Source organism: Tenrec ecaudatus, chromosome 2 (assembly GCF_050624435.1).
Source record: "Tenrec ecaudatus isolate mTenEca1 chromosome 2, mTenEca1.hap1, whole genome shotgun sequence".
Lineage (NCBI taxonomy): Eukaryota > Metazoa > Chordata > Mammalia > Afrosoricida > Tenrecidae > Tenrec > Tenrec ecaudatus.
Window position 1 is genome coordinate 8,785,947 of NC_134531.1, and position 27,992 is coordinate 8,813,938.

The window sequence follows — 27,992 nt, forward strand, 5'->3', positions numbered from 1 at the left end:
TTGGGCAAGAAACACCTCAAGCACTGCCTTCCGATGCTTGCTCTAACTGTTGGCTTTCCCATGGAGCACCTCGGGAGACAGCCAGACAGGTGTGCTCCTGGGACGGCAGTGGGAGTCCCCACCGGTCCTCGAAGAGGGCAGCACGTAGGAGTACATGTACGCCTATGTAAACACACACAGTGTAATATGCACACACAACACACATCTTTACACACACATCACGTGATGTGCACGCACATGCACTCATGTGCACACACCACGCCACCTGCCCCATATATCTGCACACACGTCTACACATACGCATGTATGTGCACACATCACACGATGCTCAAATAGACATTTGCACACGTATGTGTTATGTGTATGAATCACATAATGCATAAAGCACAGGCATCAGCACACCATGTAATACATACACACAGCACACATCTTATGTGCATACACATGAACACACACATGCATATACATACCACACAATACTCCTAACATACTTTCACATGTGCCTGTACCTATGCACACGTGCACATAACACACAACAAACACACATGCTCTCACATGTATACGAACACGTCACATAACACAGACGCATGTGCACACATATGTACACATACACCCCACACATGTACACACATTCAGCAACCACGCACACACAGATCACACATGCACACAGAGACCTGTGTGCACTTCCGGCGGTCACTCTGTGTCCTGCTGGCACCCCGTTCCTCAGAGTGCCTGGGGCTGGACGCCCGCTCAGTTCTTGAGGTCTCCATTCACCGAGGGCAGGGACAGGCCACCAACCAGCCCTTGCTGCTCCTCGTGCCGCCCGCAGCGGCTGCGGATCAGTTTGTAGATGGCGAAGCCCGGGATGGTGAGGCAGGGCACCCCGGCAACGATGACCACCACGGCGTACACCCAGTTGGGATAGGTGGTTTTCTGCGACTTCGGGAATTCCGGCTACGAAGAAAGCCATACTGGGTGAGCAGTGCGTGAGGACAAGTGTGTGTGTGTGTATGTGGGGGCTGGGGGGGTTGTCTCCTCAGGGGCCCGGGAGGAGAGGGAAAAAATGTTGCCGTAACCCCAGGCTGCCACGTACCGTCTTCAATGCCCTTACCTTCCTCTGCCCTGTGTGCGCCATCAGCCCACCTCTTGCCTCCCACCTCTCCCATCTTGCCCAGATTTCTCCCCTCCTTCCCACTTCTCCCATCCACCCCGTCCTGTACCCTATCCCTCCTCCCTGAGCCCTCCTCCCTCCTCCTTCCTCCCTCCCATGCTCTCCAAACATCTTCCCTTTCCCTTCTCCATCTCTCTGCCCTCCTCCCCCTCTTTCCCCCTACTCCTTCTCCCCCCTCCTCCCAGCTCCTCCCACTTCCTCCATCTCCCCAGTCCTCCTCTCTCCTCGCCCCACTCCCTGCAGTCCCTTCACAGGCACCTGACCCACTGCCTCCCCTTCCTGAGCCCCAGTGGGGCAGCCAGCGCTCACATAGTTGGGGTCCCAGACGCTGTATATCAGCTCCTCGTTGACCTTGACCACAAAGAAGAAAAGGAAGATGACCAGCATGAGCAGCGGGCTGACCACTCTCCACATGACTTGCCAGAAGATGTTGGGCTTGTGGCCGATCATGAACTCGATGTCCTTGTTAAACCTGGAGGGGGGCCGAGAGGATGAGAGTCCACCCGGTGGACAAAGCCAGGCCACTGCTCCATCCACACACCCTCCCTTGTCTCGACAGCAGAGGAGACCGGCCTTGAGTTAGAGAATGGAGGTGTGGACTCTGGTCTGTGGACAGTTAGGTCTAGAGAGGGTCCAGCAGGGCTAGAGAGGACAGTGTGGGTGGCTTCTGGAAATCCAGCAGGGACCCCTGGGCCTGTCTCAGATCCCCACCTGGAGCCTGGTGCCCAGCCCCCACTGTTCCATGGAAGTCCACGTACACAGGTGGACCAACCTATCACTGAAGTTGTGTGGTTTCCCTGCCCAGGGCTTTGCTGCAGACCTCGAGGGCCAGGGGCCCTCCCTGCCTACCTGTCCACACCACACATGCAGATGACCTGTCTCCCTACCTGTCCACGCCATACACATATACGACTGCGAACATCTCGCAGAAGGCGATGACCAGCAGAGGAATGGAGCCGGCATAGCTGTCCAGCAACGAGAGCCAGTACTGGCCCGAATTCAGCGTGAAGATGAAGGCGATGAGGTAGGTCCCCAGGCAGATCAGGCCTGCAGGTAGACAGGGAGAGGTTACCTGAGGGCAGAGGCACCCAGTACAGCCCAAAGGTCGGGTGGGAGGCTGTGGCCTGGTTGGGAGTGTCGCTGGCCCACCAGCCTTGGGGATTCTAGTAGCTGCACAGTTTCTACATCTGGGTCCCGGGTCAGCATGGGCCCTGCATTCAGACATCAGATTCTGGACTGAATCCATCTCAGGAAATAGTAATCACAAGAACGAAGGGCGTGAGGCCGGCATTGGCTGCAGTGTGAGGCCCGACCTGCGCAGGACACTGCAGGTATGCCAACCCTAGCCGGGGACCAGATAGGCTTTCTGCACTGACAACCCAGATGGCCATCCTGAGAGGGTCATCCTCTGGCAGATGGAGTCAGAAGGTCCCTGAGCGCCCACCTCCCTGTCCTTCTGAGAACAAGCCCTGTCCACAGCAGACCCTGAATAGCACCTTATTTGTCTGGCTAGGTCCCCCTGCCTCCCCAACTAATAAGCCTGCACCTCCTTCTCCATGTACCCCCCTGACCCCAGTCTGTCCTCTGTCCTCCCAGGCCCCCAGCCTGTCCTCTGTCCCCCCCACCTCCTTAGCTAGCATCATTCCCCCCAACCCGCCTCACCCCATTCAAAGTGTGTCCAAAGTCCTGCGGGCTCCTGGGCTATGTCCTGGCCTGCCTGGGCCCACCTCCCCGCCAGCTCCCTAACAACAGACCTTCCCCAAATCCACTCTGTCTGACCCCACCTCTGGGATCCTCCATGCCCCACCATCTAACCTCCCCCACTGACCCTGGTCCCCTGCCACTGTGTCTGTCTTGGGCGGACAGAGTGGCATTGACTCTCCTTCCCATGGCTCTGTACCACTTCCCTTCTTGCACCCCCTTGGAGGGTGGCCCTGGATTAGCTGCTGCCTCTGTGGGGGGTCCTGACTGTGGTCTCAGGCACAAGCTGATCCTCTGAGCAGACACCTGTGGCTCAGGACTCCACCTGCCAGCCCCCTACTGAAATGCTCCAGAACAACCCCCACCCTCTACCTCCCAAGGACTCAAAGGATGGCGAAGTCCACTCCCTTTCTGGGGCCAGGCCGTACTCTGGAAACCCGGCCCCCATTTCTTTGTGTGTGTGTGTGTGTGTGTGTGTGTGTGTGCTCTCTGAGCTCCTCTATTGGCTCCCCTCCCTGCCCCTGCCCTGGAAGAAGCTCTTTCAAGCCCTCTCCCTGTGGCCAGGCTGACCCTGTCCTTGTTGTTCCCACACATCCAGGCGGCTGATGGCCCTGGGCCCAGCTCCTGCGGGGGGGGGGGGGGGGGGACGGGACTACGCACCTGTGAGCAGCTCCTTGGGCCACTTGGGGGGGATGATCTTGAGGTCCTGCAGGGGCACCACCACGCCCTCCATGTTCCCAAACATGGACGAGAGGCCGAGGCAGAAGAGCATGATGAAGAAAAGCACGGACCACAGTGGGGACACCGGCATCTTGGTGATGGCTTCCGTGAAGACGATGAAGGCCAGCCCAGTGCCCTCCACACCCTGCGGGGGGACAGGCAGGCAGGCAGCAGGGGCCCCGCCCATGACCCGTCACCCACCAATCATAGTGACCCGATCAAATGGAGTGGAACCAGGCAGTAAATCTCTACAAGAGCAGACTTGCCTCAGTCTCCCCAACAGGGCGGCTGGCGGGTTCAAACGGATAGCCTTTTGGTTAACAGCCCAATCAATGCTTACTGTTGGCCCCACAGGGCACCTAGAAATGCGCCCCAAGGTTTAGGAACAGCCTGCTGTACACAGATGACACGGCCTGGTTTGCCGGAAGGGAGGCGGACTGGAAGCGCTTGCTGTAGAAGTTCAAGGACAGCAGTATGGGTTACCACGACTCAATGTATTTAGCATACACTGAGAGCATTGAGACCAGACTCCACCACGGGACCAGTAGGGGACATTATGATAAATGGAGAAAAGGTTGAAGGTGGCAAGGATCCAATCAAAGTTCATGGAAGCGGCAGGCCAGAGATCACAAGAAGAGGCGCACTGGGTCGATCTGCCGCACAGCCCTCTTTAGAGTGTGGAAGAGCAAGGACGTTACTTTGAGACTAAGGTGTGCCTGAGCCAAGCCGTGGACTTTTCCACTGCTTCAGATGCATGTGAAAGTTGGACAGTGACTACAGAGTAAGACCAGTGAAGAATCGACGCATCTGCCATCTGGTCTGGAGTAGACTTTTGAAGGTGCCGTGTACTGCCAAAGGACAAGCTGATCTGTATTGGGAGCAGTCAGGCCAGAGTGCTCCGTAGAGGCGAGGGTGGCCAGGGCTTGTCTCATGTACTGTGGATGTGTTGTGAGGGGAGCCCAGTCCCTGGAGAGGGATGTCACCTCGGCAAAGTGGAGGGCCAGTGACAAAGAGATAGGTCCTCAAGGCGATGGACTGACACAGCGGCTGCAACAAGGGGCGCAAGCACAGGAACCTTTGTGAGGGCTGTGCAGGACCGGGCAGTGCTTCCTTCCGTTGAGCGGAAGGTCCTTGTGGGTCAGAACTGACTCGATGGCACCTCACAACAACAACAGGTGCCAGCTTCTAGACCCCAGTGTGCTCCTTGCTCTCTGCCCAGGAGATCCAGCCAGTAATAACGCCCACACCGCGGTGCATTTCAAGACACCAGGAAATGCTATCCCAAAGGCCTGAGGGTCACCACCTGTCACTACCGCAGTGGCTGGTGGGTTGGTGTTGCCATCGTGCTGAAAGTTATGCCCCGGGTACTGCAGACACCAGCAAGCTCAGACACCGAGGACCGGTTTCTGAAGAGCGTTCAGAGCAAGAGAGGCTAGTCAGAAAGTCCTGGCAACCTACTTCCCTAAATGAGCCAGTCAAATCCCCTCCGATCGCAACAAAATATGGTCTGGGACACTGACAAAGAGCATTTAGTCTGATGACAAGCGCGTGGAGCAGGCAGGCAAACTGCAGGCCCCTGATCCTGAGACCAGGAGAATCAAATGGTGCATGGCTACCACTATCAATTGCTCTGAAAGGGATCCCATTAGAGGTTCCTGGATAGAGCGGGAGGAAAGGGTAGAAGGAAACCCTGGATCCTAAAGGAGGTCGGGCTTACTGGTGGGCTAGAGACTAGGCTGGGGGGAGCCCCAAGGCCATGGCCCTTTGACACCCTTTAGGACTGCAACTGAACTCACTGAATAATTGACCACTTCAGCTCCAAAGGGCAGCGCTTCCTCATGGACAGAGGATGATGGAGGGTCAAAAGCAAACCGGAACCGCAGAGAGGAAGGAGGAGGAGGAAGCGGCCCTGAGGGGGCTGTGATGGATGCCCATTGGAACAACACGTCTACGGACCCTTGAATGTCACAACCAGCACACTAAAGGTAGGAGCATCCCGAGGCACCGAATTCTACCTTCACGCAGGTGTCTGAAGCACCTGCTGATGAAGATCAGAGACGGCAGCCTCCGGCGTGCACGGCGACTCGTAAAGACAACAAAGTCCTCGCAACTGGACCGACAGCCAACAGCATCATGCTGGGTGGGGAAGGACCGGCATTGACAAAGGACTTCATCCACTGGGGCTTCCAGTCGACACCCATGGGGAGCAGTCGTCAAGAAATCAAACATGTTGCACTGGGTAGATCTGCTGCCCAAGCTGCCCTAAAGTGTTTAAGAGCAAGGAGGGGACTAGGGTGCTCCTAGCCCAAGCCATGGTATTTTCCACGGTCTCCTCTGCATGTGAATGAAAGTTGAGATTGAATAAGATAAAGAATGGATGCATTTGAAGTATGGTGCTGGAGAAGAAGAGCCGATGTACCCGAGCTGCAAGAACAGACTGGTCTGTCTTGGAAGAAGCACAGCCAGATGCCGGCTCATAGGGACCCTAAGGACAGGGCAGAACTGCCCTTGTGGGTTTCCGAGGCTGTAACTCTTCACAGGGGCAGAAAGACTCGTCATTACACCCACTATGTAAACCCACTGATGTCGGGTCAATGATGACTCATAGCGACCTCATGCAGGGATTCCGAGGCTGTGAGTCTATGGGAGCAGACAGCCTCATCTTCCTTCCAAGGAGCAGCTGGTGGGTTTGAACCGCCGTCCTTGCAGTTAGCAGCACAGTGCCTTCTGTGACATTTATGATATGGCGGGTGACTGAGGCACCTCTGACTAGGGGAACTGGCTCTAGAGGGTGTGGGGGAGAGCCCCAGAGGACTCACTTCTGAGAGGAAGGTGTTCATGTCGCAGGTCTGGAAGGTCAGCTGGCTGAACTCCGTGGGATAGGTGGCGTTCAAATACTCCTGCATCTGCGCGAAGTTGTCCTGGGTCACGTTACCTTCGGGCAGGTCGAACTGGTTCATGAGGGTCAGGATATTCCTGCAACAGGAGCGAAGCTGCCACCGTCATGGGACCTCGTGGGCCAGCCAGGGGTCCCGGAGTGGGGGTGATGGTGGGCTTACCGATCGAAGCATTCATCATAGCGCTCGGTGGCTCGGAAGCCGATGATGGAGTAGACCACGGTGGCCGCATAGACCGACGTGAAGCCGTTGATGACGGACACGATCACGGAGTCCATCTCGCAGTTGTTGCTGTGGACCAGGTGGCTGTCACGGCATGCCCGGGCAGCCGAGCATGGGGAGGATGGGCTGGGGGCCTGGTAGTGGCCCCGAGACCCAGGGGCAGTGTGGGGGAGGCTGAGCTGCTGGTCTTTGTAATGTGACCGGGGCACTCCCAGGAATAAGATGGCATGCTCCTGAACTCTGGAGATCTGGAGATGTCCTCCCCCTGACACCCCCCAGAGAGGATCCTGGGTGTCCCTGGAAGAGCTTATACTTGGGCTTGGTGGCTGAAGAACCTGGACCAGCTCTGGGCGGCCGGGGCCTGCTTTGGGCCTTGCTAAGAACCACTGGTCTGTGCTTACACCCCTCCCCTTGCATGCTAGGGTACCCAGGTACCCTTCAGAGATGAGGAGGGTAGACTTGCTGGTTTGGAGAAACAGTGAGAACCGTGGAACCCCAGCAGTGGGGACACCCAGCGGGTGCTTGGAGAGAAGGAAGCAGGGAGCCAGGAGGTCTCCTAGCCTGTCAGCCACCTCCATCTTGGGGCCCGCTGAGCAGGTGTCCAGACCCCTTCCCCTGACCCTTCTCAGGTGGTCCTCCATGCTCAGCCCACTGAACACCACTGACACCTCCCAACAAGGCCCCGCCTATTTTGGGAAAGCCCCTGGCAACAAGTGATGCCCTTAAGGTCAGCCAGGACTCTTAAAAAAAAAACCAAACTAAAACCAATAACAATAATAACCAAACTCACTGCCACCGAGTCAATCCTGACTCACTGTGACCCTATAAGACAGCCCTGTGAATTTCCAAGACTGTCACTCCTGACGGGAGTAGAAAGCCCCATTGTCTTTCCCCCATGGAGTGGCTGCTGGCTTCAAACTGTCAACCTTGCAGATGGCAGGACAGTGTGCAACCACTATACCAGGCCTCTTAGGGGCCAGAACTCAGTTTACAGAGTGTGATGGGGCTCGGCTGGACACAAAGGTCAAAGACAAAGCAAAACCAAGCCAAACCCCCGAAACGGTTTCCAGTTGAGTCGATGGACTGGCTGCTTCATGGGTTTCCAGGAGCTTAATTTCCGGAAGTGGGTTGCCAGGTCTTTCTTCTGAGGTCCCTCTGAGTATACTTGAACTTCCAGCCTTTTGGTGAGCCCAGAGGAAGTCTCCCTGACGAGCAGGGCTGAGGGTGTGTGCTGGCCCCGTGTCTGTGTGTGTGCATGTGCGTGTGTGGATGGCTTCACGGAGACAAAGGCACTCCTTGCTTTGGCTTAGGAACACCAGTGGCCCCCAACTCCAGGGTCCCACATGGCTCTTAGTCCCTCATTGACCATCACTGAGATCTGGCTTTGACTGTGAGAGGCTATGTATACAGCAGGCGCCAACCCAGGGCATAGTCTGGTGGCCATGCTCCTCTGCCCAGGGTGCAGGGACAGGGGCTAGGCCCCTTGCCTCGATTCCCACGGCATGCTTCTTAGGGCCACCTCAGACCGCTTATGCATCCCGTTCCTGAGCTGTTCTGGGACTCTTCACTCTGGGTTCAAGGCCTCCTGTCTTCCAGACCCACTCTCTTTAGCCCCACTTCATGGTCTTTCTTTCACCCCTTGCTCTCACACAGGACCACCCCGCCTTGGCCTCAAGCTTCAGGGGAGACTCTGCCCACCCCACTGAGGGTTCCAGTCTCAGCTCCATGGCCAGGCTGACCCTCATCTCTGACAGGCCACTGATGGCATGCCCAGCTCCCTGCCTCTCCGCCACTGCACCGATCGTCCCACCATGGAGAGAGCACACACCATCCTTCTGGCTGCTCCCAGGGCACGGCCAGTCAGAGGTCTGAGGCCTTCAACAACCTCCCAGCCAGCTCTCTGCAGCAGCCCCTGACCTACCTCCCAACTGCCCCCTCAGCAGCCAGGGGTCTTAACAAGCCCAAGCCTGAGCAGAGCTCTCCCAGAGCCTCATCCTCAACATCACTTCCCGGTCCCACCCAGCCTCACAGCCTGATCCTTGCTCGCCTCCTGGGTGACCCTGACAGCCACACCCCTACTCACTGTCCTGGTCACACCCACCCTCACAGCCTCCCCCTCCCCTGCATATCCCCCAGTCTTGCTGTTCACACAGCTGTCTTTGGCCTGCAGGCTGGGGTGGGGTGGGGGGTGGGGATGGGCAGTGTCTGTATTTCTGTCCCTTCCCTCATCTGAACCTTACATTGCACCCATAACCCTGCTCGCCCCTCCCTGTCCTGGGACACAGTGGCTCCTCACTTCTCATGTGTGGTGGTCCCTGTCCAGGCAGCGAGCCAGCCAGCCTTGCCTGATAACCAGGCTAGGTTCAGCAAATGCTTGAACCAGGACCCCCTGGAGGCTCCGGCGCCTCGGGTTCTGGGGCTTTCTCAGGTGGGAGCATTGGGACTGAGCACCTGGCCTGCAGGGATTGTGCTGTGGCTGAGACAGGGGGTGGGGCTGGGGGCGGGGAGATTCGCGGGGCGCAAACACACACTCACTGCACGGAGTTGTAGCTTGAGAAGGAGATGAGCCCCCCGAAGGCCAGGGAGAAGGAGTAGAACACCTGTGCCCCAGCATCCAGCCAGGTGACAGGGTTGGCCAGCTCCGTGACCTGTGGGCCAAGCAGATCCTCAGCTGGGGAACTCGGTGCAGTACCAACGATCCACCAGAGGGTGGCCCCACCTCAACAGAAGGGTGGGCTGCAGTGGAGTCTGGGAGAAGCGGGGGCCCATGCTCCAGGAGGCAGAGCCTAGGCCAATGTGAGCGATGGCCACAGCCACATAAGGGCAAAAGGGGGCCTCTCCCTGGGGTGCGTGGTGTTGCCTGCCTGGGGGACAATGTCAGAGCAGCCCGCTCTGTTTTCAGCCGTCCCCCAGCCAGTTCCTGCCCGTGCGCCCCCTTCCAGTGACACCCCACTGCTGGGCCACTCACGTTGGGCGTGAAGAGGAAGACGATGCCGCTGGTGGCTCCTTTCAGGGTCAAGCCTCGGATGAGGAAGATGGTTAAGACAACGTAGGGCAGCGTGGAGGTGATGTACACAGCCTGCGGGGGCGCAGGAAGGGAGGGGGTGAGCGGCGTCAGGAGCGCAGCTCCCCCTGCCCCCCCCCAGTCCTACCGGAGAAAGGTGGCACTTAGCTCCGCCCTGGCCGAGGGCCGCGAGCGTTGCCAGGCCTCTGCCCCGCGCCCCCTTTGCTGACTTCACTGAAGGCGGGAGCGGTCCGAGGCAGGCCAGTCCCCGGACCTCCAGACCTGGGCGACTGCCCCGCGCCCCGCGCTCCCACGGACCTTGCCGGTGGTCTCGATGCCGCGGATGGTGCACACGTAGAGCACGCTCCAGGCGCACGTCAGGCAGAGCAGGATCCACCACTGGATGGAGCCCGACTCGTCGATGGAGGTGGAGATGTTGAGTGTCTCGCGGTACCAGTAGTAGTCCACCGGGGAGCTCCGCTCGCACTCGTCCACTAGGCCTGGCGGGACAGCCGGCGGGGGTCAGTCCAGGGCGCAGGACCCCAGCAAGCGGCCGCCCAGGGGACGCCCGTGCACACACGCACCTGCATGTCCACACGCAGCGTGCACGCACAGTTCATGCACATGCACCCATGTCGCCACACAAGAATGTGCATGGACACCTGAATATCTGTGTGTCCAGACATGCCTCTGCACACGCATGAATATACATGGGCCCCTCCCCTCAATATACTGTGTGTGCAAAGTCCCAAGTGTGGTGGGCACTTTCTGAGTCTCTTGATAGTCTTGCTTTGCCCTGGCCTCTGGTCCACCGCTGGCCACTCTGAGGACCTGTCCCTGTTCTCACCACACAAGTTCCGGCCGCTCGATGTCTTTCAGGTCTCATGGAACTGCCTTGCGACCTTTCTAACAGCGCACTCTTCTCCTCCAGGATGCTGCCCCACTGCGCACAGGTGTCCCAGAGTGTTGGGGAGATGAGGGCAGGGCAAAAGGGGAGGGGCTAGTACACGTCTGTCTGACCCCAAGGGACCGATGGGTGAAAACAAAATGATGCTTTGGTCGGCTACCCTCAGAGCCAGCAGTTGGAATCACCAGCCGCTCTGCAGGAGGAAGATGAAGATCTCTACTCCGGTCCCAAAGAGGTGGGCTCGCCTGGCTCAAAGTGGAGTGGCTTGGGGGGAGGTCATTCCAAATGGAAACTTCTCTGCCAGGTGGGTACCGTCCCCACAGCACCTATCTGTGTCCACCTGCCTGGGGGAGTCCCTTCTGTTCCTGGGCGGTTGCATCAAACAAGAACTGCTGTCGCAGAAATGGACAGGGGCAGCTCTACTCGGTCCCAGGGGTTGCCCTGAGTCAGAGTTGATTCGATGGCAGTGAGAGAGAGGTCTTTCAGAAGTTGGTCTACCAGGCACCGCAGGGTGAACCGGACCGCCCAACCTCATGTGAGGGCATTCATTTGTCTGCACCCCAGGCTCCTTCCCTAGCACAGCCCCACTACAGCAGCTCAGATTTTGTGCTCCCACAAAGATTTCTAGTCTCAGAATCCCACAGGAGACCCAATGGCAGGGAGTTTGAGTTTGTTGAAAACATACACAGCGGATCTGCATGTACAATTGAGTGAGGTTGGTTATAACATGGATGTGCACAACCTTCTTGGACAGCTGATGGGTAGAAGGGTTGCTACAGCATGAAGTGTGGGCCCCTGTTTTCAGAATGGTTCCTCTCCCGTATATAAGCTCACCACCCTCCTACAGTTCCTGTGGAACCTTTCCAGTTGCCATTGTCAGCCGGACCCCCTACAGACAGCTCTTTAAAAAAGCAGTTTGTTCTGCATTCTTCACTCCCCACCCCCCAGGGGCTAATTTGGATGACCCTGACCCTGGGTCATGCACAATGTTGAAAATGCCTTACTCACTCTGCTTATTGGATCTCAAGCCTCCAAACCAAACCCACTGCCAGTGGAATTCCTTCCAACTCACAACAGCCCGCTAGGACAGAGCAGAGCTGCCCGCTCTGGGCCTCTGAGGCTGTAACTCTTCACCAGAGTAGAAAGCCTCACAGACAGCAACCCTATAGGACAGAACTGCCCCTCCGGCTTTCCGAGGCTGTAACTCTTCATGAGAGTAGGAAACCTCATCTTTCTCCCGTGGAGCTGCCAGTGGTTTGGACCCACTAAACTTTCGGTTAGCCAGAAAACCCAAAAGCAAACTCACTGGCATTGAGTCAATGCTGACCCATGATGACCCTATAGGATAGGGTTGAACTGCTCCTGTGGGCTTCCAAGATGGGAGTAGAAAGTCTCATCTTTCTCTCACGGAGTGGCTGGTGGTTTCGAACTGCTGAACTTGCAGTTAGCCCACTGGTTACAAAATAAACCCCATCCATGTTCTAATGCAGATAGGTGGAGAGCTTTCAGGACAACTAAGTCCAGTGCCCACTTCCCCCCACCCCCTGCCCTACTCCCAGGCTGAAACAAGGTGTCTGCACTTCCTGTGATCCTGGGGAGGGGGTCCTGGATGTGCCAGGATGGCGGGGTCACATGCCTTCTGTTTGCAGAGAACGTGGCTCCAGAAGGACATGGTAGGTGGTGGGTTATCACACTGTGTGCTCTGAGAGAGTATCTGGAGCCCCTCACCTGTGGGTATGGACGCCCACACAGATATCACAGTCCATATTGGTAGCAAATTTGTTTGATACCACCACCCAGGAAGAGAAGGTTCTGCCCCCAGCAGGTGGGCACAGGTATGTGCTGTGGGAAGGACACCCACCTGGTGGAGAATTACCTCCCCTGCAAGCCATTCCACCTTGAGCTTGGAAGCCCACCCCTTTGTTCTTGCACTGTGGTTTTATTTTCTGCTTTTAATGGCTTCTTGTCCTTAGAAGGAACCCTGATGATGGAGTGATTACACACTGGGCTGCGACCCGCAAGATCAGCAGTTCAAATCCACCAGCCACTCCACGGGAGAAAGATGGGGCTTTCTACTCCTGTGAAGAGTTTCAATCTCAGAAACTCACACGGGCAGATCTACCCTGTCTTGGAGGGTCACTAGGAGCCAGCATTGACTTGATGGCAGTGCGTGAGTGTGGATGGTCTTAGAGATAGGTACCCTCCCTGGATTTTACCCAGAATCATCTAGAGTAATCTGAATTTTCACCCTGAAATTGTTGTGTGTTCAAGCTGACCCCAAATCATAGAGACCATGGGCAGAGAGGAACTGCCCCGCAGGGCTTTGCATCCTGAAGGCTGGACAGGAGCAGACGGCTGCAGTTTTCTTCTGGATCAGCTGGTGGGTTCAAACTGTCCACCTCTCTGTTAGCAGCCAAGTGCTATGCCACCGGGACTCCTTGCTTGCCATATAACCAGCATCAATGGCCACTTCCGGCTGCTATGGAGTAGGTCCAGATACATAGGCTCTTTTGGGACAGAATAGAACTGCCCCCTAGGGTTTCCTGAGCTGAAATCTCTAAGAAGCAGATGGCCAGGTCTCAGTGGTCTGCAGTGGGGCGACTAGTGACTTTGAACCTCTGACCTTTCAGCGAACAACTGAGCGCTTCACCCTCACACCACCAGGGCTCCTGAAGGAGGTCCTGCGTGGCACCAGTGGTGTGCACTCAGCTGCTGTGCAGTGGGGGAAGCACAGGGCTGCTCACAGCAAGGCCGGGAGTTCAAATCTGCCAGCCGATCCTCCAGAGAAGACTCGGGATTCTGAGGAGCTGTTCTACTTTGTTCTGTCCTGTCAGGTCACTGTGGGCTGGGATCGGGGCTAGTGGGAAGGATTCATCAGAAGGTTGGTGGTTGATGCCACAGAAGAACTGCCTGGCCACATGGTCTCATAAAGACCACAGCCAAGAAAACCCCACATGGCTGTCCTCCAGTCTCCTTTCCTGGGATACTGCCAGCAGACACTGATGAGCCCCGTCCGCATGTAACTGGTGCTCACCTGTTCGGTTCTCATTCAGGGGACACTGGCTCCACGGCAGGGGCTCCTGGAAGGAGTTGAAGAAGTACCACATGACCCAGGCGATGATGGTGTTGTAGTAGAGGCCCACCATGAAGGAGACGAACATGGAGGCGATGCCTGCAGGGAGGGCGCGGGGAAGGACGTAGGTAAGGGTCTGGTAGGGACCTGGGATGCACGTGGGCACGGGTCTCTGTCCCAGGGAGGAGGGGCTCCATCCACCCGCCAGCAAAGGGAACTAGACTACAACGGCCGGACACATGGGCAGGAGGGCAGGCAGGGAACCACCGCGCAGGGGCTACCCTGCGGTGTGAGTGGCGCTGCTGAGGAAACTGGGGCGGGCGAGGGCAGGGAGGTCAGTGCATCTAGAGAGCCAGACACCGACAGATACAGAGAGACATCGACAGATGCAGACCAATAGACAGACAGACAGATGCAGAGAGAGATAGAGACACAGACAGAGAGACGGATATGTGGAGTCAGCTGGAGTTTGAAACAGAAATAGAGAGAGAGAAAGTCAGAGACATTGGGGAAAGAGACACAGAGAGATAAAGACAGAGACCTACATGAACAGAGAGAGAGAAACAAGATATTGACAGAGAGATAAGTACAGAGATGGAGACAGAGAGAAACAGATAAAAACAGAGAGGGAGGGAGGGAGAGAGAGAGAGAGAGAGAGAGAGAGAGAGAGAGAGAGAGAGAGAGAGAGAGAGGGCCAGCCTGTCGAGGCAGAGACAAGAGGCTTTGAAGACAAAGGAGGGGGCAATGTGAGGGGCTGGGGTCACTGTACCCTCGGGAATGTCCCCTTCCTCCAGAGATATTTTCCCTGAGACTCCCCGCTCCTCCCCAAGCTTGGCAGTTTTCAGGGCCCACATCCCCTTGGGGGGCTCCCTGCAGGGTTCCAGCCAGGTCACCACCACCTTGAGCTCCTCCGTGTTGTGACCGCTATGCCCTAGCCCTCCGAAGGACTGGCTCCTGGTAGCCTCAGTCACTGGCGGCCAGGAGTGGTTCAGCGGGACACTTAAATTCACACACCCAGAATATGCAAGAGTGTTTCCAGGGGCTTCAAGGAAGAGGAAGGACAGAGAACCAGGAGCTTTCTCTCCTGGGAATGGACAGGACAAAGGGCTTATGGCCCGGTCCCTCCAGTGGCCATGGCACGTACCGAGGCCCTTCAGGGCTGGGTGGATGGAGCTCCAGACGCCCACGCTCCCCTTGCGCAGCCTCTGCCCGATGGCGAACTCCATGTGCAGCAGCGGGATGCCCTCCACCACCAGCAGGATCAGGAACGGGATCATGAAGGCTCCTGCGACAGACAGCGTGTCAGGTCCCCTCCCGCCAGACCCCTGAGCCAGCCAGCCTGGGCTGAGGAGCTCCGGTGCCCAGCAGAGTACCTAGAAGCCCACCCCGGCAACGCCACTGCCCACGATCTCCCCGCCTCGTCGTGGAACTTTCTAGAAACGGGCACCCAGGGAGCAGAGCTGCAGCATCTCAAGAGACGGCTGATTCTAACCGCAAGTTCTCCGGTGATCAGTTCGTAGCGGACGGAGAAACCAGGGCCCACGCCAGCTGCTCTTCAGTCTGCCTCATGGTGGCCCCGGGGGTGTCAGAGTGAAACTGGACTCCACACGCAGGCTTTCCAAAGGGCCGCCTTGCAGCAGTAGATAGACAGGCCTTAAATCCAAGGCACCAGGAAAATGACCAGTGTTCCCAGGTGTGGATCTGATCTAACTGGTTTCTCAGAGTTGTGATCCTTAAGGAAAACTCAGGGCTATGGAGTTGATTCTGACTCACAGAGACCCCAGAGGACAAGGTGTAACTGCCCCTGTGGGTCTCTAAGGGTCACTCCTTATGGGAGTTTCTGAGACGGTAGCTCTTCACGGGACTAGAAAGCCTCATCTTTCTTCCTTGGCTAGCTGGTGATTTCGAACCACTGACCTTGCTGTTAACAGCCCGATGCCTGACCACTATGCCACCAGGACAGCCACTGATAACCCCACAGGTCCTAGCTTTGTTCTGATTCACCCGGTGTCCCCAGAAGTCCAAGTCGAGGCGACAGACACAGGGGATTTTAAGACAAGAACAGCATGTTGGGAGGGGAGGCTAGGGCAGAAGGCATTGTGCACTCCTGTTTCTTCTCCACGTGTGTCCACCACCAGCCTCTTCCAGGAACCACATGGAGAACGCGGGGTCTCCTTTCATCCCAAACAGGGATTCAGGCTGGAAGCCCACCCAGCAAGCCCATCAATAGGGACCCTCATGGGCAGTGGTGCCCACTGTGTTTCAGGGGCACATTCATCATTCCCATGATGCCCACCTGGAAGGTACCCCAGGACAGTCTGCTGAGTGGAGGAGGGGCGGGAGGAGGATGGGGGTGTGGGGACTGAGCCAGCCTTGTGACTCCCAGCACCGTCCCCATGGCGAGTGGACGGACAGCAGCTCAGGGCCGGCACGTTCCGTGCTGAGCCCACTCCACTGGCTCCTCCCTGCCCTTACTATCCCTGCACCATGGCCCTTGGAGGATTCTCTGTCTCCATGGAGCCAAACTCACGACCCTCGAGGCCAGCCCGCCTCAGCGCGGCCCTATAGGACAGGATAGAGCTGCCCCTGGGGGTTCTGGGACTGTCCGCCTTGTCTTTCTCCCACGGAGCAGCTGGTGGTACTGGCCTTTGGGTTGGGGGCCCAACGTGTAATTCACGATGGCACCAGTGGTTGTGTTTCTAGAACATCTAAATGTCTAGGAATATACTTTATTTCACAATTTATATCATAACATCTGTCAAGCAGCATAGCATACCCTATCTTATATATTATAGTATGTTGTTCTTAGGTGTGGTCGAGCTGGCACTGACAGAAGCAAACACAGCCCAGGCCTGCGTTGTCCTCACAAGTGTTATGTCTGAGTCCCTTGTTGCATGTCCATCATGCTGTCCGTCCATCCTGTCCATCCATCCTGCCTTCGCCAAGCCTCCGCTTTACCAAGCATGACACTCTTCTCCAGGGACTGGTCTCTCCTGACAGCTGTCCAAAGCACGTGATTCAAAGTCTCTCTATCCTTTCCTTGAAGGAGCATTCTGGCCGGCCTTCTTCCAAGACCGATTTGCCTTGTATAAGATTATCACGGGTCCGTTAGTCGAGGGGAGTTCTCAAAAGCTCGTGGGGAAATGAGATGCAAAGACAATGGCATATTCCCATGAGCTGTCTGAAGCCCCTTCACACAAGACCCCTCCCCCGGCCCCCGACTTACAACAGAGTTCCTTCTGAAGGCCCTGATATCGATCAGTTCTGACACAGGGCTGCAATGAAAGGCAATTTAAAAAGTTTTCATTATTGCCTTTTATGATCGGCCTCTGTATAAATCTGATCTTTATTTGCCTTGGAGTGTTGGGAACCTGGATGTAAAATATGTAAATCATTTTATTTATTTACTTTTTTACAGGCTGTGCCAGAGCGTGGCTGGTTGTGCCTGGCACAGATCATATATAGACCGGGGATTCGCTGCCGGTATCTATTAATGCTATAGGATATAGAATATATACATTAAAAGGAGCCACGGTGGCTCGGCGAACCATCGATGGAAAGGTCAGCAGTTTGAGCCCACCAGCCACCCCTCGGGGGGAAGAGGAGGCTTTGTTCAATTTGAAGACTTAGAGCAGTGGTTCTCAACCTTCCTAATACTGGGACCCCTTAATGCAGCTCCTCATGACATGGTGACCCCCCAACCATAAAATTATTTTCGTTGCTCCTTTATAACTAATTTTGCTACTGTTATGAATCAGGTGACCCCTGTGAAAGGGTTGACCGACCCCCCAAAGGGTTGAGGACCGCTGCCTTAGAGCCTTCAAAACCCTCCGAGGCTTGTTCTGCTTTGGTACTCCAAGGTTGCTATGAGTCAGAGCGGCCCTGACGGAAGGGGAGTTATTTGTGAAAAACACACATTGTAATGTGTTGGTTTTGCAAAGCTTCCGGCTCTTCCATGGGGCATGAGGGCATTGAGGGGCATTAGGACAAGCCCACGACCCAGAGCAGGCCCGTGCTGGGGCTCTGGCGCTGCCAGCTGTGCGTCAGGGCCAGATGGGCAAACACCAGCATCCTGTGGGTACACACAGTATGGATGATCTTTGGAGTATGCCCGAGCAGAGATTAGAAGGATCTTGTTGAACCAGAGGTCGTTAAAATGCAATCAGGAAGCCCGCTCAGTAGCTGAGTGATAAGAATCCAAACCACGTCTATTGCTTAGGGTTTCACATGCCCCCACCCTGGTGGGGAATTTGTTGGCATGGCATTTCCCGAGAGCCATGATTGTGGCCCGGGGAGGCCGTGGACCCTGGACTTCAGCCACTCAAGGACACCACCCTCATCTGCCGGCCCCTCTCCTCCTGAAAGTGTCCTGGACCTGTCTAAACAAGGCAGGCAGGTGACTCCCAACCTCTGGCACAGAGGAGTGCTGTCCCCTTGGGAAGCCAAGCCCTACATGTAGCCTTGGGCATCTGCCACCTTGGAGAGCCCAGGCCACTCTCCCTTTGGCCATACTAGGGCTTCCTGTACTGTGGTACCGAGCTCAGAGGAGGTGGCTGACTGGTGGGTGACTCCTGTGGGGCTCCTTGGTAGAGCACCAGCAGGGCGCTCCACTGAGCCCATCACCGGACACTGCCTGGCTGCATTCATCACGCAGCTCCCCTGGGGCTCAGTGTCTCCCAGGTGCCCCAAGAATGGACGGCCCCCGGCTTCTCTTCTCTCTGCTTCCCATCGGTCAGAACGCCTATCTGCTCAGTTCCTATGAGGCTGAGCACTTGACCCTGCCAACGACTGAGTCTCTGACCTTAAATGTTTGCCCTTTGACCTTGCCTATGTCTATACCTATGTCCTTCCCAGACCCTTACCTATATCCTTCCTTAACTGGCCATACATATCCTTCGTATGACAGCCTGCTTTTACCACACCCTTCCTTACCTCGGCATGTTCTTAACTACATCCTCACCTTACTGTGTTCTTACCATGTCCTTACCTATGTGCAGCCACAGTGCCGGCCACCTCACTCCTCTCTCCCCCTCCTCCTCCTCTCTCTTTCTCTCTGGACCCCACGGTCATTCGCTCTCTCGCTCCTAGGTCTCTCTGTTTCTCTCTCATTTACTTCCTTTCTCGCTCAGGATAATCTTGCCCCTTCTCCGCTTTTGTTTGTTTGTTTGTTTTAATCCCAGAACATGCCTTTTCTATTTCTTCTTCTTCCACCAACTCTCTTAAATCTTAACTCCCTTCCCATCCGCTCCTCTTTCCCTCCGCACTTCCTGTCCTTGCGCTAGCCAGGTTCCCAGCCTCTCCCCACTCTGCATGGAGACTGCATATCCAGGTGGTTGTTGGGTGCCATAGAGCTGGTTCTGACTCGCAGCACCCCGATGTGCAACAGAGCCGAGCAATGCCTGGCCCTGCGCCCTCCCACGATCGAGGTCATGCCCGAGCCCACGGAGGCAGCCACTGCGCTGACCCATCGTGCCGTGGCCTTCCTCTTTCTGGCTGTCCCTCTACTTCCCAAGCATGATCCCCGTATCCAGGGACTGGCTCCTCCTAATAACATGTCCAAAGTACATGGGACAAACTCTCCGTGCCCTTGCCTCTGAGGAACGTTCTGGCTGTCCTTCTTCCAAGACGGCTCTGTTGGTTCTCCTGACGGCCCACGGGACTTTCAAGGTTCTCTGCCAGCGCCGCCCTTCACACACACCAGTCTTCTCTGGTCTTCCGCAGCCAGGGCCCAGCTTGCTCTTGCCTGTGCCACCATGGAAAATGACATGACTTGGGTCCACACCACCTTGCTCCTCCACGTGACTGATCCACGGTGGGGTGGAAGTGGGTGCATGTGTAAGACAGAGAGAGATGACGCCCCCACCAACCTCAGGAGCTTTTCCATCTACCCCCCTTTGCTCACCCCCCTCCCCTCGGTGCTCCCTTCTACTCCCCCTCCCCCATGTTGGCACCCGGTCCCTCCCAGAGAGGCTGGCCTGTCTACACACTAGAGCTGACTGCAGGGGTCCCTGCCCTTACATGCTGAGGGGTGCCTAGGGTGGGGGCAGGGTTGGTCTGGGAGATAAAAGTTCAGGGGCCCCAGCCAGGTGTAAACTCAGTGTGAGAGTGAAATGAACAGCAGAGAGTGAGGACAGAGGTCCAAGAGGAGGAGGAAGCTGGCGTCAGACTCCGAGGGTGGGTGAGTGAGTGGGCGGGAGGGCACTGTCTGGAACCCCTTGCTGGATTGGGATTGGGAGCTGTCTGGAACCCCTTGCTGGCTTGGCCAAACTGGTCCCTGGCCGCCAGGCTTCTGGATCTCCCCACCCCCTACCCCCTACCCCCTGGGATGGCTGGGCCCATCTGGGCCCACTCACTAGGTCATGGCACCCGTGAAAGTAAAGTTAAAATAAGAAAGGACACATTTGTGACTGTTCCTCAGGGCCTTGATTGGAAACTCTTTCAGGCAAAATTACTGATAAGCAAAGCCACATGTCTCTCCCACATCCCTTAGCCACACCGTCCATGCATCATTCATGAGGTCTTTTCCCTCCCTGCCCTTCCCCATCAGGGACTCCTGCTCATCCTGTAAAGCCCCACCTGGGTATACCAAGATGCTCAGATGCTCCAGTATTCCAGTGTTTAGGTACTCAGGTCTCATGCCTCTAGGTGCTCCGATGCTTAGGTGTTTGGGTACTCAAGTCATAGCCTCAGGCCCTCAGGGGTTCAGGCACTTAAATATTCAGGTACCAGGTACTTAAGTACTCAGATGCTCAGGTAGTCAAATACTCAGTATCTTAAGTACTCAGTTATTTAGTGATCAGGTACTCATGCACTCAGATGCTGAAGTTCTCAGGCACTCAGGTGTTCAGGTAGTCAGATACTCAGGGCCTTAAGTAGTCAGGGGTTCAAAGACTTGGGCACTCAGAAGCCCAGGCTCCCCAAGTGCTCAGATGCTCAAGTGCTCAGGGCCCCAGGGCCTTAGGGAGTCAGGGGCTCAGAGGCTTGAGTTCTCAGGATCACAGACCCTCAGGGCCTCAGAGAATCAGCCACTCAGACAAGCATGGGCTTTGGTAGACAGGGCCCCAGGTGTCCAGATGCTCAAGTACTCTGGTGCTCAGATCTTCAGGGGCTCAGCGAGTCAGATACCTAGCTGCTCTAGGCCTCAGCAGTTGCTCTGGGGCTCAGGAGCTCAGCAGGTGCTCGGCTAGACTAGAGGATGGGCCTGATGCAGGGCAGACCCCAGAGCCCATTCATCCATGAGATGAGCAGGTTCTGAACAGCCAGGAGGCTGTCCCATAGGCACCGGAAAATAGCAATGCCCTGGATACCTCAGCCTCCCGGAACACTTGCTTTCTTTCCTGGCCCGGCCCCAGCTGCTGTGGGTGGAGACGTGGAGGAGGGGCTGGGCAGTGACAGATGGGGCCTTGCTGGCTGAGTGGACAGGGGTCCAAAGGTCCCTGGCACACGCACTTCCCCGGGAACTGATGGGCTTGGCATCTGCATTTCAGTACAAAAGTCCGCCTTGGCGGAGATAGAGACCAGGCATGGCCCCCGGTCGGCTAGGCCAGCAGACCTGCACTCACGCCTGGGTCTCTAGTGACCACTTTATAGGTGTCACCACTTTCCCTTCGAGGCAGTGAAAACGATTGGCATCCAGCCAATCGTCGCTTAGGAAGGAAACTCATGCACTCCTTGCTCCCCTCGCTCATCATCGGGATATGAGGAACCGGGCAAGGCACCTGAGGAGGGGAGAGAGAAGGGGAGAGGCAGAGGGGGAAGAGGAGGAGGAAAAGGAGGCTGGACAAGGAGGGGGAAGGGGTCTGCAGCCCCAGCACAGGAGCTCCCACGCCCCGTTTTCCTCTCTCCAGCACACAAGGCAAAGCTTGGCGAATATCTGACTCCGGAACTCACTGCCCTTGAGTCCACACCGACTCAGAGCGACCCTCTGGGACAGGGTAGAACTGCCCCCGTGGGTTTCTGAGTCGATAGCCCGTCTTTCCCCGCCCCCCCCCCCCGCCCCCATGGAGAGGCTGGTGGTTCCTGACATTGCAGTTAGCAGCCATGACACGACTCGGGAGTCCTGTTAGACCCAAGCAGCCCCTAAAATCAGCCTCAAGCCAACCACCTGACATAATTTCCAAACCCATAATCCCACCCCCCAAACGTGAAGGTCCTGGGTGCTCAGAAACAGCCGGGGGGTGGGGAGTAGGGTGGGGACCTGGGCTCTATGCTCCACGCTCACTCACTGACATCGAGCGGATTCTGACTCGACGCACAGCGACCCCATAGGACAGGGTAAAGCGACCCATGTCGGTTTTTGAGATGGTGACTCTTGACGGGAGTAAAAAGCCTAGTCTTTCTTTCTCACAGCAACTGGTGGTTTCCAACCGCTGATCTTGTGGTGAGCAGTCCAGTGCGAACCCGTTACTCAACCAGGGAGCCTCAGATGCATGACTAGGACTTTAAGGAAAACGCTTGCCGCCGCTTAGCGGAGGTACCTGATGGTGGTTTGGTAGAGGACTGGATGGGGGGCTGAGGGGGACCACGGTGCTCCTGAATAGGAAGTGACGTGTCTCCTCTAAGCTACCCACACACCTCCCTTCTATGTAGACCGTCGACCGGAAGAGGATGGGCATGGAGTTGTCAGGCAAGATGCAGCACTGTGATCACAGCGTGGGCGGTGGGCTTCTAGCCAGGGGCCACGCTTGGCCAATTACCCTTAGGGGTCAGCCTGGCCGTGGCCGTCACTTTCTTGAGCTTCATCTGCAGGAAGATCTCAGCTGTGACGAGCCCTTCCAGGGCTGTCCCAGGGAGCAGGCATGGGGACTCTGGATGGGGATTCCTAACCTGTGCCCCTGCCCCCACCATGCCGCACATGCCCAGTGGTCTTGTCTCTTCTGGGCATAGCCTGACCATGACCCATTGGGGCCAGGCCCCTGGAAATGGGCTGGTCCACCCAATTCCACTTTCCAGATGTGAATCCAGAGGCCAGCAGGGGTCGTGAGCTTCGGGGCCTGTCCTGGTCTGAGCAGAGCCAGACAGCTGCACCCTCTGGAGTGGCCTCATCCTTGGGGGTCTGTTGTGGCTAGACTCGGGGAGCCTCGGGAGTTGGTGAGGGTGGTCTAACCTCCAAGGGCAATCTCGAATGCCGAATCCTCAGACGTCACAGAGCATTACATGTAAGCGTGGTCAGCAGAGGGCCTGTTCTCCCCGTGGTCTGCATGAGGGCGTCTGTGCACGTATGCATTTCCCCTGCCGGCGGCAGCCGGAGACCTTCCCTCGATTTCTCTGAAGGCAGCACATGGGGGCTGTCTGACCTCACCTCGGCACACCTGCTCGGGCTATGCTGTGAGGTACACGTGTGTGCAGGGAGGAGACGTCACTCTGTTGGTGTCCTTCAGTGGGAGGCAACCTAGAGGCTGGCCCACCTGGTCGCACCCAGGTCCAGGTGGTCTGCTGGTGTGCTTTTGGAAGTGTGCCACTGGCAGAGGACATGTCCGGACCCAGTGGGTGCTGCCCAAGCTCACTGTGGTGGCTGTGTCCCCTGAAGTCCAGTGGATGGTCCTGGTGTTGCAACATGAGAGGCTGCTGAAACAGGTGACAGCTGGTGCAGGGACTAGAGAGAGGACTTGGGACTAGATGTAGGACTCCCTGAGACCTGGGTAAGGGGAGCACTTCTGGGGGTCCAAGGCATTTGAGTGCCCCACTCTGTCCCCTGCTCTGTCTGAGCCCCTCTGAGGCCTTGTTCAGGGCCCCAGAGCCATCTGTGAGCAGGGTCTGTCTCTCCTGGGGTGGGGGGTCTGTCTTCCCTGGGCTGCCCCAGGCTGTGCACCCCCAGGTCAGTGCCATGGGCAGAGGGTGACTTGGGTGGTGGGCATGGACAGAGGTTGCATATGAGAGCCAGGGAGCCCACCTAAGAACAGAGTTAAAGATGTGGCGGAGCAAAGAGGTCCCTTTGAGGACGAAGGTGAGCCTGAGTCAAGCCTAGGTATCTATCTTCCATCGCCTCCCGTGCATGGGAACATTGGACGTTAAATAAAGAAGACCGCAGAGGAATCGATGCACCTGGATCACGGTACCGGGGAAGAAAACAGAACGGGTCACGGCCAGCCTCCCAACAGAGCCACACACCTGCCCTGGAAGAAGTACAGTCCGCATGCTCCTTAGAAGCAAGGTTGGTGAGACATCTGAAGTCCTTTAGCCATGTTAGCAGGAGAAACTAGTCCCTGGAGAAGGACGTCATGCTTAGGAAAGCAGAGGGAGGGTGCAGAGAGACAGAGGAAGACCTGGGACCAGATGGATGGACCCAGCGGCTACAGCAACGGGCTCAGACTTAAGAACAAGTACGGGGAGGGCACAGGCCCATGCGGTGTCTCGTTCTGCTGTGTGGGGTCGCTTCGCGTCACGGCATCGCCTCGGCAGGCAGCATACAATATGCTTACCGACACGGCTGCCGACCAAAGGGTGGAGGTTGAAGTCCACCCGGAGGAGGCTCGCTAGAACACTCCAACAGCCTGCTCCCTGGGACTGCCAGGCAGAGGGCCGGCTGGCCGTGGGACCTTGGGATGTCAGTCCGCATCTTGCAAGTGCTCACGGCTCTGTCCCGTTTTCCCCGACCCCTGGGACCTGCCCCAGAAAGCACATACCCTCTGCTCACGTTGGCAACAGGCTGAGCTTGGATGGGAACCTCCCTTTCTAGTTCCAAGTTAGAGCCTCCTCCTTGAAGCTGCTGCGGGGCCCTCCATCCCTCCTCACCTCTCCGATCAAGGGACTCATTCAAGAGATGACCCAAACTGCCCCTGTCCCACCCCACTCAGAGGTGAGGCTGGGGTGGCAGAGCTGCAGGGAGGTGGGGGGGGGGAGGTTGCCTTCAGGTGTTGGTCATTGGAGGACCTTTGAGTGGGATGTGGCTCCCAGCAATCCATCTCGGGAAGTGTCCACAGCCTACAGCCCAGCAGAGTGTCTCCTCTTGGCAGGGGCAGAAGTGGTCCAGCACAGGGCTGCTGCTGCCATGCCTTTGACAGTCACATATTCTGGAGGGAGGTCAGCTTTGGCTGCCATATGTAGGACAGGGATGGTCCGCTCCTCGGTCTCTTATGGACTCCCAAGCCACCATCCCTGTCACTGTGGCCAGGCCTGTGGTGGGAAGCACTCTGGATATAGGCATGTGCTGGGTGATCGAGAAATGGAAGCCATTTCTGGGAGGCCAGCATGGGCCTAGAAGTGGGCGTGAGGAGGGGGTGGCCTGGATCTGAGGGGGATGTACAGCAGCAGGAGGGCAGGGGTCAGGGACCGACTTGGTGAGGTGAGAGACACAGGAAAAGATGGTCTCATCAAACTTGGCCAACTGTGGGTGTGACTTCTGTTATTGGGAGTCCCTAGGCCTCCCCCTGGGTGGCGCTGTGTGATAGGTCTTGGGCTGATAACTTCAGGGTGGGCAGTTCAAACCCACCAGCCTCTCTGAGGGAGTAAGATGAGACTGTCTGCTCCCATAAAGGGTTATACACTCAAAAGAGGCTTTTGGCCGGCAGCTCCTTCTGAGCTGTCCTTGTGGTGCAGTGGGTTAGGTGCTCGGCTGCTAAACAAAATGTCAGCGGTTTGAATCCCAGCTGCTGGGAGGGAGAGTTGGCCTGGGAAAGGATTAATAGCTCGAGAGGTGGGTGGGCTTGCAGTGTGTAGGAGGCCCTGGAAGGTGGAGACTGGGAGGAGAGAAGGTACCAGGGGCATATGCCGGGGGTGGGGGCATTTGGGGCTGGGACATGGCCACACTGAGCCAGGTTGGCAGAGCTGGGACCCCATCAGCCAGATGGACAGAATGGGAACCCCTAGACCAGTTGGATGGAAGGAGGTCCCCCCCAGTGGGGCAGATGAGAGGAAGATCCATGAATGGGGCCAGATGACAGTGAGGCCCCTATACTGGGTGCCAGAGCCATGTCCCTGTGAGTCAGGCAGATGGCATGAGCACCCTGGGCTGAGTGATGAACTAGGGGCCCCCTAAGCCTTGTGAGTTAGTGGGGGAGATAGAAGAACCCAGCGCTGAACTGGTGGAGCCAGCCCTGGTCCAGCCAGGCTTTGATCACCTTGGGTGGATGGCCTGGAGCCCAGTAGGATGCCATCTGCCTGTCTCTGCCTGGGGGTGGGGTGGGGGCGGGCTTGAGTTTTGGGTCTCACCTAGCCCACACCCATGGGAGGGTTGCTGGGTGCCCCCACTTTCTGGTGCTTCCTGGCTAGCTCACAAGGCATTTTTAAGCTTGGGGTGCAGAGGGAGATATTAGTGGCCACTGAGTCTTCACTTCTAGGACAGTCCTGCCCCTTGGGGCTCCTCAGATCCTGATGTCCCCTCTGACGACAGCATCTGCCCAAGCGGCCCATGGAGCTGGCCTGCTCTGCAGTGGGTGATGGGAACCCAGCCATGAGAACCAGAGGGGTTCCTCCTAGAGGCCATATTTCTGCCATGGATAGGTTCTTTTCCAAGCCTGGGTGTCTCTCCAAAGTGAGGGGTCCTCTCCTGATGACCTGAGGAGCTTGTTCTTAGGGGCACTTAGAATGATGCCCAGCTCCCCAAGCCCACTGTCAGCAATGCCCCCAAGCATCTGCCTCTGTCACACAGTGGATAGATTCCCCAACTTCTGCAAGGGTCCCCTGGTGCAGAGGAAGGGGGCCTTTCTTACCCCCTTCTGTACGGAAAGGGACTCCAGGGCCATTCCCTCAGTCTGGCTTCCAGGGACAGCTGTGTGGGTGCTGTGTGCATGGCAGCCTTGGATCCGCCCCCCCTCACAGAGCTGGGATTGAAACACAGACCATTCTGGAAGGAGCAGGCAGGGCCGCCGCTGTAAGGGAGGCCCTGAAGCATCCAGGCTTGGCTAGTGGCGGCCAGTGGGTGCTGCAGTGGTGGCTGCCCATGCCAGATCTGAGGCCCCGCCCAGTCATTGGCCCTGCTGAACCATATGGACATCAAACTCAAGAGGCTAGTCAGGAAATGCAGAGGGACCCGGCATTTATAACGCAACTCAAGCCAAGCTCCATTTGATTCCGACCATGGTGACGCTACAGGCCAGAGTAAAACTACCCCATTCAGTTTCCGAAGCTGTAAGTCATTATGGTAGTAGACAGGCCTCCGTCTTTCTCCATCGGAGCCTCTGGTAGGTTCGAACCACCAAGCTTGTGGCTAGCAGCTCAATCAGCCCACTACAGCACCAGGGCTCCTTAGATGGCACCCAAGCCCCCCTCCTTGGTAGCCTGGGAGGAGTCAGGCAGGCTCCCTAGGACCAGCCCTGTTGGCACTTTCTTAGGACACTTGTTCCACTAGCCCCACACTGTCCCCTCAGCAAAGGAAATGCATCCTGGGAAACCCTGCGGCCGGGAACCCCATGTCACTCAGGGGGAGCAGCAGGCTCAACACTGCAGCCTGTCCCCTGCCAGTGACTTGACAGCAGGAGCCCCATGCTGGTGGCTCACTTGCCCACCTGAGACGCAGGGTTTGTGTCCCCTCTAGAGTGACCCTCTGGCAGCTAGGCTGCACACCTGTCCTGCAGGGGGGCTTGTGGTCACTGTACTCTCAGAGCACTTGGCTGTTCAGGTGGAAGCAGGGGGACTGGCCCATACTTGCCACATGCCCAGAGGAAAGGGGCCCCCCAAAAGGGAGCTTTGCTCTGCCCCGTCCTCTGGGTTTGATTCATTCTTGGGGAGACTCCGGAGTACGGGAGGGAGTGGGGGCGCCTCTCCAGAGCAGGGCAGACAGCGGTGGGGAATGGGTCAAGACAAAACTCAAGCTTTTTCCACCAACAGCTAGGCCACTGCAACCTCTGGGGCTGGCAGCCACCCCCGCCACCCGGCCCAGCCCCTGGAATCTCCCCTCCCCCTCAGCCCGGCCCCCACAGGAGAAGCTGGCACTGTGGTCTGCACAGAGGAGTGGGGTCGCCCATCCTGCCCATATCCCCCAGCCAAGTGGCCTCTCACTGGGGCCGAAGGTACACCAGCCAACCCTCCCTCAACCTCCCCTCCCCACCAGGCTGGCTCAATCCCCAGGTTGCCTTAGCCCACCCCCATCCCCACCCACCCCTCCCCACCGCCCGCGGCCCTACCTCCTCCATGGCTCTGGCACAGGTAAGGGAACCTCCAGACGTTGCCCAGCCCGACGCAGAAGCCCACGCAGGTCAGCATGTACTGGGCCTTGTTGTCCCACTTGGGCCGCGACGAGGCCTCCGAGGCCTCCAGGGAGTCCAGCTCGCCCAGGGATGGGATGCGGTCCTCCAGGCCCGGGTTGGGCAGCACGAGTCTCACCATGGTGGTGTTGGATGGGGCTGGTGGGCAGCAGG

The 27,992-nt window shown here is 57.1% G+C and overlaps 1 protein-coding gene across 1 annotated transcript; it reads right to left on the bottom strand.

Annotated features, from left to right (window-relative positions):
- Window positions 1–750: 750 nt before the first annotated feature.
- On the bottom strand, window positions 751–27,960 carry SLC6A19 (solute carrier family 6 member 19). The gene is made up of 12 exons (XM_075542981.1): window positions 27,759–27,960; window positions 14,840–14,980; window positions 13,657–13,794; window positions 10,034–10,215; window positions 9,680–9,790; window positions 9,247–9,359; window positions 6,652–6,780; window positions 6,412–6,568; window positions 3,533–3,737; window positions 2,059–2,218; window positions 1,481–1,643; window positions 751–954 (listed from the first exon to the last, which is right to left on the bottom strand). The coding sequence occupies exons 1-12, from the start codon at window positions 27,958–27,960 to the stop codon at window positions 751–753; spliced, it is 1,905 nt and encodes a 634-aa protein (XP_075399096.1).
- Between the last annotated feature and the right edge of the window lie 32 nt (window positions 27,961–27,992).